The sequence below is a fragment of the Notechis scutatus genome, chromosome 3, assembly GCF_049901735.1.
Source record: "Notechis scutatus isolate UNSWTSFEM ecotype Mainland chromosome 3, rNotScu1.2, whole genome shotgun sequence".
Lineage (NCBI taxonomy): Eukaryota > Metazoa > Chordata > Lepidosauria > Squamata > Elapidae > Notechis > Notechis scutatus.
Window position 1 is genome coordinate 74,355,832 of NC_142011.1, and position 13,182 is coordinate 74,369,013.

The 13,182-nt window shown below is 42.2% G+C and overlaps 1 protein-coding gene across 2 annotated transcripts in view; it reads right to left on the minus strand.

Moving 5' to 3' along the window:
• SLC44A5 (solute carrier family 44 member 5) overlaps positions 1–11,790 on the minus strand; it is a 198,570-nt gene extending 186,780 nt beyond the window's left edge. Inside the window, exon 1 of one of the 2 annotated variants that reach the window (XM_087960483.1) lies at positions 11,313–11,790. In XM_087960483.1, coding sequence (XP_087816609.1) covers positions 11,313–11,349 — 37 coding nt within the window. In that variant the 5' untranslated portion in view covers positions 11,350–11,790. The remainder of the gene's footprint in view (positions 1–11,312) is intronic. The other variant, XM_026679332.2, reaches the window with a different exon arrangement.
• Between the last annotated feature and the right edge of the window lie 1,392 nt (positions 11,791–13,182).

A 13,182-nucleotide genomic window follows, 5' to 3' on the forward strand; every position in this document is an offset into this window, starting at 1 on the left:
TAATTATTATATTAATATTAATTATATCATTTTCCCCAGGAGCTTGGAAAGCATAGCCAGGGGCACTCTAGGGTTAGATTTTATATGGCCAATTAACTGATACTCTCCTGACGTTCCTGGGACAAGGACACCTTGCAGGAAAAAGTATCTAATACAGTTCCCAGATGAAGTAAAGAATTGGTGGGAGTAAAGTGGCTTTTTTGGCCTCTTTAACAGAGAAGCCGTGCTCTTGGAGAACTTGAATGTTGATATCCAAACCTTCTGCTGCCCTAGATGGGGAAGATGACTGGACTAGTATATCATCCAGGTAACACTGAACTCTTACTGGGACTGCCCTAGTAAGGGCTGGCAGGGTTGCCACCAGGTTAGTAAATGATCTGGGGGATGAAGAAAGGCCAAGGGGAAAGGTCCTATATTGGTAGTGTCCCCCATTATAACAGAACCTGGGGAGTTGCCGATGGGTCATAAGTTCAATGGAAGACAGGAGATAGCCCTCCCGAACACTCTCTAGAATAGAATGTAGCATCTGCATTTTAAGGCGCCTGAATGGGATAAACGCATTCAGAAATGTTAGGTTGAGAATAGCTCGCCAGCCCCCCAGGCCTTGGGGACAACAAAAAGCCGAGAATAAAACCCACGTCCCCGTTGGAGTTCAGGGACTGGTTGAATGGTCGTTATGTCAACTAGGTATTGAATGGTCAATTCCATAAGGGCCCTTTTTTGAATTGTCCCACGAGATGGGGCAGGGCAGGAAATTTCCTAGGGGTGATGATAAAAATTCTAGTTGTAACTCTGACCTTACTGTATTGAGTACCCAGGTGTCTGTCATTGACTCCTCCCATTTGGATGAGAAGGCCAAATGACCTCTGATGGGAAGAACAAGGGATTATTTAGAGCGACGGAATGAGCGACTCCTTCCCCCATGCAGTTTGTTGTTGTCTGCCTGGTTTTACCCGCAGTTTGTTGTTGTCTGCCTGGTATGTCAGGGCATTGCTCTTGGTGCTGGGAATACGCTCTCTGCGGCCTGAAGAAGCGAGAAGTAATTTTGGGCCTAAATGGAGGTAGCAGGTAAGGGGCAGGATGGAAGTCTGCCCTCCAGCCTGGCGAGGAAGGAACTTTTCCTTTGACCCTCATTTTGACGATGAATGGATCGAGAGCATCATTGAACAGCTTCTCACTGGTGCTGGGGCCCGAAGCCAGCTTCCACTTGTGCTGAGGCTTTGCTGCCAAATTCATAACCATAGCAGTCTTCTCCTTGCCACAGACGAAGCCATGGTCCTGGAGGAGAACTGGTGGAAGTTAGGGTGGTGTCCCCGTGAATTCCGCTGCTGCTATAATCTTATTGAGATCTTGATGCGATCTCAAGTCTGATGGAGATATGCGGTCTTGTAGCTGGTGCAATATCAGTTAATTGGCCATATAAAAACGATGCAGCAGTCGAGGCCCGGAGAGCCGAAGCAGAGGCCTGATGGTTACATTTTAATGTCTGCTTGGAACGTTTGTCCCCTGCCTAAAGTCCATCCTCGGGCTCAGTTGGAGTGCCCAAGGAGAAGGAAGCCATGACTGGAGCGTCTACAGAGGGAACTGTAAGGGCGGCAGCGAGGGAAGGGCCCACATTGTAGAACCGCCTGTCATATGAAGATGGGTAGGGGCCTGCAGCAGGAGAGGTGAATTAATTCTGATCAGATCCAGAAAAACTGGGTGATGGAAGGACCTTCCAGTGGACTATGTTTTTGGAAAAGAGGGAATCCCTGGACCCCTACTGTACCACCTGAGGTTCGGGGGCAGCCTTCTCTGGGGACACTGGGCAGTAACCAGTGCCTTGTGGAGGAGAGGCTTTAATAAAGCCAGTTTGTGGCTGATGGGGGTTGATCGGGTAGCAGATCTTCCTCTTCCTCAGAGAGGTTGGAGTCCCAGATTTCTCCCTCCTCCTGTTCAGAAGCAGGAGAGTGGCTACATTCCAATGGTTCTGTATAGTCTCCCTGCTCTAGCACCACCCCCCCATTCTGATTGAGAAGGAGCCTTGGGCTCCTGTGGGTGAAGCAGTCCCCTCTGGGGGATCTGGCTTGTAGTAGGCCAGCAAAGGGGGGCTGAGTCCCGTTTGAGGGTCGAAAAATTCATAGCAGCCCTTCTGTTAGGCCCTGTCTGATGGCAATGGAGACTATATCTTGGGTGTAGTTGGGTCTGCCACCAAATGATGGAACTGAGGGGTGAAGGCCTGCAGCGGGGGTGAAGGAAGCCTCAAGTTTAGGTTGAGAACACCTTGGGCCATGGAGGGCGAAGTTGAAGAGAGGTCCCACAAGGCCTGTTTAAAAATTGGGGCCTGATCTGCTTAACAACTAGAGGATTGGCTGGTTGGGAAGCCTGTTGTAGTTGACCCCTCATTTGCTCAATAGTTTTGTTGAACTGCCTTTCTAAGGCTGCATGCCTTCGTTTCTCTGCCTTTAATTCGGCCTGGGATGTTTTCTTAGGGCCCAAAGCTTAGGCCCTAATCTTGGCCGCCACCTCCTTTTGAACAGACTGGGAGCATTATCTCCTTCTCTTTCTTTTGCCAGCTTGGGGTCCTAGAGAGATCAGGCCTGAAGGTTCTGTGTGGGCCTTGTCTTGATCCATAATATGCATAAACAGACACAAAGGTGCTGGAAGTGATCCTTACTATGTGTTGTCTATGCAGTAGCCTGAATAGGAGTTTATGAATAGTAGAAGCTTGCCTTTTGGGGATGATGCCAGCTAAAACGGTCGCTCACTACTTTCTTTAAAAGAAGAAGCTTTCAAAATGGCCACTGACCACATGCGGTTGAAGAAGCCTCCAAATTGGCCACTCGCAAGAGCTACAGGCTATGCAGTGGTTAAATTGCTCCTTAGGCTGTAAACAGCCTTGAATGGCTCAGCAATAAAGTGAAAATTTATGATTAGCTGAGAGGCGCTGTTATCACCTGATGCGATCTTTACAATTGTGGAGGCCGAAATCGCTGAGGGAAGACTGTGGGGGAGGATCAAGGGTTACTCCCTATTTACAGTCTCCGTCAGTTGAAGAAAATGTTGAATCCTCATTGCAGGAGAGTGGGTGTTAATGATGAAGATAGCTTTTGCTTTTGCTAACTAAACTGCTTTCAGAGACACCAGCTTATGGTCATCAAAAGAAGCTGAGTCAAAGCTGGGGGGAAACTCCCACAGACAGTCCTTCAGAGGACAGACCCAGCTTGATGATGTCATCAGGAGGAGTCTAACCCATCCTGGGATCTCACAGCAGCATTTAGGAGAACTTTAAGTGCATTATAGGGCAACCATTTTTGATCCATGATATATCAAATGGGCTAACTTATAGAATGTATCCAAAATCTGGGATCCATGATGTTTTATGTAATTTGGCAAATTTCATAAAACATTTTATGACAACAAAATTATCATAAAACAGTTTATGATATAATACAAAATGTCATAAAACATTTCCTGTGCTCATGTTTGACTGTGCTATACAATTCTACATGGGCTATTTTGAAGGTAAATATATCTCTAAAGGAATCCCAATGAAGTGCATTAGAAGCTCTATCACTGTTGAAGGCATTGAGGAATCTGGTAAGGATGTATCTCTGAAAGCATGACCCAATGGTTCACAGGTTGGCTAATATTAGATGTTGTTCAAAACAACATCTCAAAACAAGTTGTTCTAAGAATGCGGAACAGCAAACCCATTCTTTAAAGACTTAGAATTTGTATAGATAATTTTATCTCTGATTACTTCTGATGGGTTGATTAAAAAATAAAGGCCGAGAGTCATACCATCGCTCTTAGAATTTTTGAATTTACAATTGTCACTTTCAGTCCTTCGTCCTTTTCTTATCAGATCATTATTTTTAAGTTCTCTAAAGTTAAATGTATTGCAGAAATGTTTCACATCCCAATTGATTAAAAAAAGTGGGCAACTGATCCTTTCAAGTGCCTATTAATAATATCAAATGTAATTTATGGTCAAACTATTGAAAGACAAGGGGAATCCACAAACCCTTTTGCATTCCTAAAACCTCAATGAAACAATCCCTTTTCATTCTTATTTTATAATAGAGAACTGAAGCTAAGAGCATGACTAGCTTGCAATAATTTGCAGCTGGGATTTGTACACAGAACTCCATGTTCAGTTCCAATAGTCCTTCTATTGATCGAAAAATTGTTCACAATAGACTTAACAAAAACTGAATAGCTATTTTAAAAAAATCTCCTTAAAATAGATTGTACTGTAAAAGCACATTATGATATGTTTTAAATCCCAACTAAATATACTGTGCAGATGTCCATGGCACCATTTATACTACCAATTAAAACAAACATCCATCTCATGGCAGAACTTTCCTTAATGGTATAAGAATATAAAATTAGCACTTGATAGTACTATTTTGTAAAAAAATTCAAGCAGCTGCAGAAAAACAAAACAAAAAAATCACTATAATTTACATTTCTTTTAGTTAAGGAATTAAAGTGAGCTAAATGTGAATAAGTACTTATGAACATTTCAATCCTGTATAAACTAATAACTCATTATATACTATTAGACATATTTGTACTATGTAGTTAAGTACATAATTTCTGCCAAATGTTTCTTTTGTTACACAACTGGCAATAAGTCAATCTGATAATGCAGTTGTGTCACAGTAAGCTTCTTTTAAAAACCAGATGCTAAATTGATTTATGGTACATTTGAACCAATATAGTGTTATGACAATAGTTGAAATAAATAAATAAAGGTAGTTATAGACAGCCATCTAATCAGTCGTACTGTTCATCACTCATGTTTCCCTACATAAGTTTTTAAGTATACAAATAACTTTCTACAATGGAGTAGTTGTTTTTTGTATCTTCTGAAAACATGCATTAGTTGTTTTCTGAAACCTCCAGAATATGTTATTAATTTCCAAAATATCAGGTAGTCCTCAACTTATGACCATAATTGGAATTAGACTTACTATTGCTAACCAATTTGGTATTAAGTGAATCATCACATGACAACTCCCAATTTGACAAATGTCGTTATGTGGTTATTAAGGGAAACCAGTTTCCTTTACTGACTTTGTTTGTTGGAAGCCAGTTTTGAAAGTCACAAATGTGACATCAGGATGCTGAAACCATTGTAAACACATGTAAATAACCAAGTTCACAAATTGCAATAATGTGACCACTGGAACACTGCAACAGTTGTAAGTGCAAGCACTGGTCATAAGTCCTTTTTTTCAGTGCCATCATAAGTTCACATAATTGCTATACGAATGGCTGTAAGTTGAGGACTACCTGTAATAATAATGTATACAGAAAAAGTAATGTGACAGATTTCATGTGATCATATAGTTTATCTACACCAATATGTGATACAAGGCATATAATTACACCAACAGACTATTTATAGAAGTTGCAATGCTAATTGTTTAAAAACTGTGCTCTGTCAAAAGCATATTTTATTTTTACTGTAACTATCTCAAGTGAAAATGTTGTAGTACATTTTACAATTAAAGGACATTAAGGCACTGCAGTATGCAATGGTCATTCTGGATAAGTATTACATTTGAAGCATACATATGTGTCTAAAATAAGCAATAGATCACAAATGTGAACATAAAGGAAATCTTTACAAGTTTACAAAAGCTATTTGTGCATATCTTCTCAGATATCAATTGACTGCTTTGCATTCTAGATAGCAAGACAAGCACCAAATTAATGCTATCCAAAGAGTCAGCCAACAGTCACAATAATAACTTGAGAAAGAAAGTCATTAGTTACAGCCAACAAAAAATTATGAATGGTTTAGCTGAAGTTCAGTGGCCTGTTTGCAACATAGCTCATTTCAATTACTATAAACGAATGAAATCAATAAATGGTGGTAATTAACAAATTATACAGAATGTTTCTTCTGAAAAGTAAACTATGTTTCTGCTCTGCCTGTATCTTTCAGATTATCTTTTTTTTAAATGCTACTATCATCTGTGGGAGGATCACTCTCTGTACACTGACAGCTGCATCTAGTGTCGGGAGGAAAAAATAGACAATGCTAGATAATGGGTACAATGTAAGCTAGATTTGCAGTGCTGTCAAATTTCTGCCAAGATTTTATTATTAGACACTTGGATGAATCTACATTCTAAGCCTTTCTGTTCTGTGTCCAGAAACAATGAAAAGAAGATGACATATTCGTATAAAATTACACATTTCAATTTCTCTTATTATTCAGATTTATGTTAATAGATACTGAAGAAATTAGCTCTGCAGCACTTTACCAAAGCCAAAAGTTATTTCAGAGGACAGGAAGTGGCCACCTTAACCAGTTTCAAATACCTATTGCAGTTTTGCCCAGATGGTGTAACACCTGGGGTGGGATTCAACCGGTGTTACTACCGGTTCGATGACTATGTTTTGCCCGCGCGTCTAAAAAACCTTAAGCTGTGCCGCTCGGACAGCTGAAAAGCACTGTGCACGGGTGCGCAGCATTTGAAAAGCTACTTTTTTTCCTGCTTTTTCAACCTCAGCTGTGCCACGCAAAGCAGCTGAGGTTGAAAAAGCAGGAAATGAAGGACAGGTAAGAGCCCAGGCGGGCAGGAGGCGGGTGGGCCAAAGAGTAGCAGACACAGAACCAGTTTGGTATCTGCTGCTCTTCAGAGCTACTGGTTCTATAGAGCCGGGCAGAACCGGTAGCATCCCACCCCTGTGTGACACAGTGTTTTTACCTTTGAATCTGAAGTATTACATACCCTCAGTGATTAGGTCAAGTGAGAATCATTGGTTAGTTTGAATTTCCTTCCTTAGGGTTGATTATGTACCATCAATCAGTATCAATTCTTAGTGACCATATAGATCAATTTTTCTCCATGAAAGTGTCCCTAATCTGCCTTTAACAGGTAGAATTGAAGTTATGTTATTTTGGTTAGTTAGCAAAAGGTATCAAATGCCAGACGTCTGGGTTACACATTAATCTGAGGTTTAAGAAAATGAAAAGAAAATTATGACTACTCATGGATAATGGTGCCTTTACCTCTGAAATATACAACAAGCAGTGCTTGGCAGACTGTCTTATTTTTCAGAGTTAGAGATTTTGACATCCATTTGCCGCAAGGATCAAAGCAAGATTAACTCCTCGTTTTACTTTGGAGAAACCTTCTCAGCATTTTCTACCTTTCTTCCTTTTTAGAGCTAGTAATACTGTGAAACAACATTTCAAATTGTTGCTTTTCAAATTTGCATATGACAAAAAGAGGCTGGAAAAAAAGTTTCATTTATTTTTCAGACAAATAAGAAAAAAATTGCAACAAAAAACATAAGTCATCCACTTACAGCTGAAATTGTATTTAATTATTTCAAGGAGACACTCTCAAGTGACTTGCTCTCTGTATACACCAGATTACTATGGGAAGATTTTTAAGCATTAGCCAATTTCTTTCTTCACTAGTTATTTCCATAGTTGTTCTTAGCATACTGTCTTGGTAGTAGAATGGTGTACCATTTGGGTTTAAGACATTTTGGCATATTTCATGTTGAATCAGCCTTCCCCAATCTGTTATTCTTCAGGTATGTTGGATAAGAAGTCTAAATATTTCCAGCCAATATTAGTCCCCACACTTGGTAAGGATCAGACTTAACAAAGGTATCCATGGAAGAGGCCAGATAAATAAGATGGTAGCTTCTAATGTGTCATCAATTCTTTGTCCTGTTTTTATATGTGCCACACACATGACACATGTAAGAAAAAAGAGTGGGGTTTCTGCCATGCAGTCATAGAAATCATCTTCTTTTTTATCCAGCACACACTCATAAACACCCCTGAGACTAAGGAAAGCCGTGTCACAATTTCTAGAGGTAATCATATGAATTTGTTGCAGAAGAAGTGTAAATACATTGTGTTTTTTTAAACCAACATTGTTATCAGAGCATAAACCTTTGTAGATTATATGTACAGAGCAAAATGAATCATAGGAAAGGAAAAGGAGAATCTAGAGGAAAACAAAATGTTGCTAAGTGACAGAAGACTCTTCATTAAATTGCTATACTTTCTAGTTGAATGATTTTCTTGTGAATCTACATGGCTCAGACCGGTTGTTTGTATACCGTACTATTTCAGGTTGATCCTAACAGAATTTTATGTACAAGCCAGGCTGTGTTTTGTTAGATGGGCTGCTATACAAATGTGACTAATAAATCCATTTAATAAATACACAGGAATCTCTCATAGACTGGCCTCATCCTATAATAAACAGAAATTGCATGGTTTCTTTCACTCAAAAGATAGGGAAGAAACAAAACTCAGTAGTTCAGTCCCTGGTTCTCCAGTTAAATACTTAGAAAGTAATGAAAAATCTCCTACTAGAGAACATAAGAAGAAGTATGCAACAGTAGAGGTAGCCCTCCACTTATCACCACAATTCAGCCCAAAATTTCTGTTGCTCAGGGAGACAGTTGTTAAGTGAGTCTCCATTTTACAACCTTTCTTGACACAGTTGTTAAGTGAACCACTGCAGCTATTAAGTTAGTAGCATGATTGAGTGAATCTGGCTTCCCCATTGACTTTGCTTGTCAAAATGTTGCAAAAGATGATCACATGACATTGGGACACAGCAACGGTCGCAAATATGAACTAGTTGCCAAGCATCTGAATTCTGATCACATGATTATGAGGATTCTGCAAGGATCAGAAGTGTGAAGAATGGTCATAAGTCACTTTTTTTCAGTGTCATTGTAATTTTGAACATCGCTAAACAAACAGTTGTAAGTTGATGATTACCTGTAGTTTATTTATAACTAAGATCCAGTTTGGTGCACTGTAGTCCTTTATTTATGATTATAATTGAGCCCAAATTTCTGTTACTAAGCAAGAGAATTGTTAAGTGAGTTTTGCCCCATTTTATGACCTTTCTTGCACAGTGGATTAAGTAGCCATTAGGTGAATCACTGTTAAGTTAGTAACATGGTTGTTAAGTGAATCTGGCTTCTCCATTGACTTTGCTTGTCAGAGGGATGCAAAAGGTGATCACATGGCCTGGGGCACTGCATCCATCATAAATAAATGCCAATTTCCGTGTGTCTGAATTTTGATCACATATGGATGCTACAATGGTCGTAGGTATGACAAAATGGTAATAAGTCACCTTTTTCAGTACTGTTGCAACTTTGAATGGTCACTAAATGAATGGTTGTAAGTCAAGGTCTACCTGTAGTGGTGGTTAAGGCTCTGGACTAGACCTTAGGAGACTGTGAGCTATAGTTCTCCCATATGTATGAATACCCGCTGGATAACTCTCTTTCAACTGAACCCACCTTACAGAGTTGTAAAGAGAAAATAGGAGGCGAAAGGTTTATGCACATTGCCTTGAGTTGTAAAAATAATGGCAGGATAAAAATCAAATAAAAAACAACTCAATACAGGGTAGTATCTTATATTCATAAGATATATTTATATCCTTATGGAAACCCCAACTCTTATTTGTATGCATTTCATGTACATATTGAGTTCTTATGCAAAGAGTAGATTGTTGTATATCATAATATATATAATCTACTCATAAAAATTTAGATATACAAAAATGGGGCATAAGGAAGTATAAAAATGTTATCTATTTTAGCTTTCCCTCCCCCGCCCAGTATTAATATCAAAACTTAAACAGGCAACATTGTAGATATTATTTGTAAGATGCTGTATGGTATGCAATCATATAGCTGAAATATGCCTTGTCATTGTGAACAAAGAATATGAACCATTGAGAAAACTCTGATAAAATAGTTGTTTCTCTTTTTTTTTTCCCCCAAAGAAAAACTAGTAATAACTACTACATTTTTGTGGCTTTCTTGTCACTTTTGATATGCCATCCCACATATTTAAAATCCATTGAATATCTACAAATCCTGAGCATGGTTTAATCATTTTTTATATCCACAAGTCCTGAGCATGATTTAATAGTATCCTATGTGGTCATTCCTATTGCAGTAAACCAGAATATATTTTTTATGACTAAATCCACATTTTCTGACTACATCCATACATAGAAGATATCTGGCACAAAGTGGTTTTTGGTAAGGTCAGTCGTGAACTGGAGGACAGAAGGAAATATTTTAACATCTAAATTGGGATTTTAAAGGCATGGTGTGGTACTCCAGAGGAGACCCGTCTGACCACCCTACAAATTACACAGAGCATCCATCCTCTACCCTGCCTCTGAAGTGCAAATGATAACAGGATGCCCACACGGACCTGATGTGACTGCATCCCAGCTTTCTACACCTATGTATTCCTCCCCTAATGAGCCCTTAAATAAAGAGCAAAAAAGACTAGCCGTTTGGACTTAGAAAAAGTGGCTGTGACTGACATAGCTTGAGCTTCCAGAACTCCTCTAAGATCTTTCAAGTCCCCGAAGGGCTGTTCCCAAACCCCACGTCCCTGAAGCATTGCCTCTTTCTTCAAGAGTTACTCGAGTCCCCTCAGCTCTCATAACCCGCAAATTCACCCCTTGCTTTTCCTGCCTAAAAGGTTCTTGTCCCCCCCCCCCCCACACACACACACACAAACACCTTTCATCTCCCTCACCTCCGCCTCCGGATTTATTGCCCTCAACTCCTAGATAGTAACATTCAGCAGGAATGGTTTCCATTCAGTCAGAGCAAAGGGGGCAGGAAAGCCAGTCCCAGCTTGGCTACGTCGCGACCACCCAGCCCAGAAGCGCTACCCCGGAGGGGAAGGCTCTCTCCATTCTCTTCTGCCAGCCGCCGCTCCGCCTCACAGCTACCCTCGTCTCCAAAGCCTTGTTCTCCCCGGCCCATGCCTGCCCAGTCCCCGTAGCCCCAACCGGCCAATAATTCCCCTCCCTCACGGGGGAGGGAGACAAAGCAGCGCGGGTGCACCTGCCCCCACCCCCAGGGCTGCTTCCTCTTTCTCCTCAGCCGAGTCCTCGCGCCCGAGAGGAAAGGGCGAAACGCACCGGAGTTCTCCTCCTTCTCCTCCTCCCCCCCCTTGCCTCGCGCAGCCCGAGCCCCAACTTTCCGACCTCCTCAAGGACGCAGCAACAAGCCGCCTTGGCGGAAGAAGGGGAAAAGGGGGAACGAGGCGGCCGGAACGGGGCTCCCCTCGCTTTGCTTTCTCTCCCCCCACACACAGGGTAAAAACAAATAAACAAACAAAAAAAAAAAAAACTCCGGCAGCTGGATGCGCGGGCTGAAACAGGCCAAAAATATCCAGCCAAGCCGCCCGGACTGGGTTGCGGCGCCGAGCGCGCCCTTCAGCCCGCCTTGCTGTGCTTTTGCAAGCCGGCCACCTGCCTTTCCTTTCCTCCTTCAGCCCGACTTACCGTAAGGAGAGCCCGCGGCGTCCCCTTTCCTAGCCATGGTCCTCCACCGCCTTCTGGGCTGACGGAGCTCGGAGCCAGGGCGCCTCTCCGCCCGCTGCTCAGCGTGCTCTTTGTTGCTGTAATGGCATGAGAGGCGGGCGGAGGGGTTGGGGAAGAGCTGCGGTGAGGCGAGTAACCGAAACCCAGGTGCTTGTTTTTCTCCTCCTCTTTCTCTTCTTCTTCTTCTTCCTCTCGCTGCACTTCTCTGGCGCCCCCGAGCGCCTCCCCCAGGCTCCCCTTTGTGCCTCTCGCTCAAGGCAGAAGAGCCGCTGCCGGAGAACAGCGAGGCGAGCTCTCCGAGAGGTGGCAGCGGCGGCGGCGGCGCTGGCAGCCGCAGTTGCTAAAAAGCTTCCTCGGCCTTCGCAGGCATGCGGAGGAGGAGGAGGGGGCACGTGGGACTGCCGCCCCCCTTGGCTTCAGCCCGCCCCTCGATCCGTATGCAGCGAGCCAGAGCTCACCAACAGCCCCGGGAGGGCGCCACAAGCTCAGCCCCTCGCGCGGGGTGCGGCTGCCGAACTTCAGGCGGGAGCGGAGAGCAGAACTTCACTCCCCCCCCCCCTGCGGTAGCTTTGGGCTGGCTTGCAGGGCTGCCGGTGGGGATGGGAACCAAAGGCATCTTGATCCCGATGGCCTTCCCTCACCCCCTTTCCTCTTTCCGTTTGCATTGTTTTCTGAAATTTAGGAAGGGTGGGGGGAGTTTCGATTGGAGGCATCTTGGTACGAATTTTCTTGCCTTTACGAGCCTTGGATTGCGGGCCAGAGGGAACCTTAACCGTTCTAGAAATCTTTCAGAGATTTATATCCAACTTCGGGGGGGGATGACTTAGACTTAAATCAATAATTTGGGGATAGATCGACTGTATTTTTCGGAAGTGATCGGCCGCTTCTGACCAATGCAAAGCGGGCGGTCTGCCTTGGAAAATTGCCCGAGGAAAGTTTTCAATTCCCCCCACCCTCCCGATTCCGGAGCTGTCCTTTGCTTCTCGTGCTGATATCCTGGATTTTCTCTTTACACGAAGATCGCGTGGTTGAATTCTTCCATTTGCTGTCAAAAAGAGGCCTGGTGAAAATTCTATAAATGAGGTTCGATTCATTGGGTAGCACTTACCTTTAAAAAAAAAAGTATTCCTGATTAAGCAAGGGAGGAGAGAAGGATAGCAGTCTGATCGTACGTTCCAAATGACCCGTATCAGATTAAAGTAAAGAAGCACTCTGGCATTTGAAAGGCTAACTAGAATAGGATAGGATAGGATAGGATAGGATAGGATAGGATAGGATAGGATAGGATAGGATAGGATAGGATAGGATAGGACAGAACAGAACAGAACAGGAATGGAATGGAATGGAATGGAATGGAATAGAATAGAATAGAATAGAATAGAATAGAATAGAATAGAATAGAATAGAATAGAATAGAACAGAACAGAACAGAATAGAATTCTTTATTGGCCAAGTGTGATTGGACACACAAGGAATTTGTCTTGGTGTAAATACTCTCAGTATACATAAAAGATACATTCATCAGAATCATAAGGTACGACACTTAATGATAGTCATAGGGTACAATAAGCAATCAATCATACTAGGAAACAGTCAATATAAATCATAAGTATACCAGCGACAAAGTTACAGTCATACAGTCACAAGTGGGAGGGGATGGATGATAAGGAGTGATGACAGTAACAGTAGTGCAGACTTTGTAATAGTTGAACAGTGTTGAGGGAATTATTTGTTTAGCAGAGTGATGGCTTTCAGGAAAAAACTGTCCTTGTGTCTAGTTGTTCTGGTGTGAAATGCTCTATATTTTGAGGGAAGGAGTTGAAACAGTTTA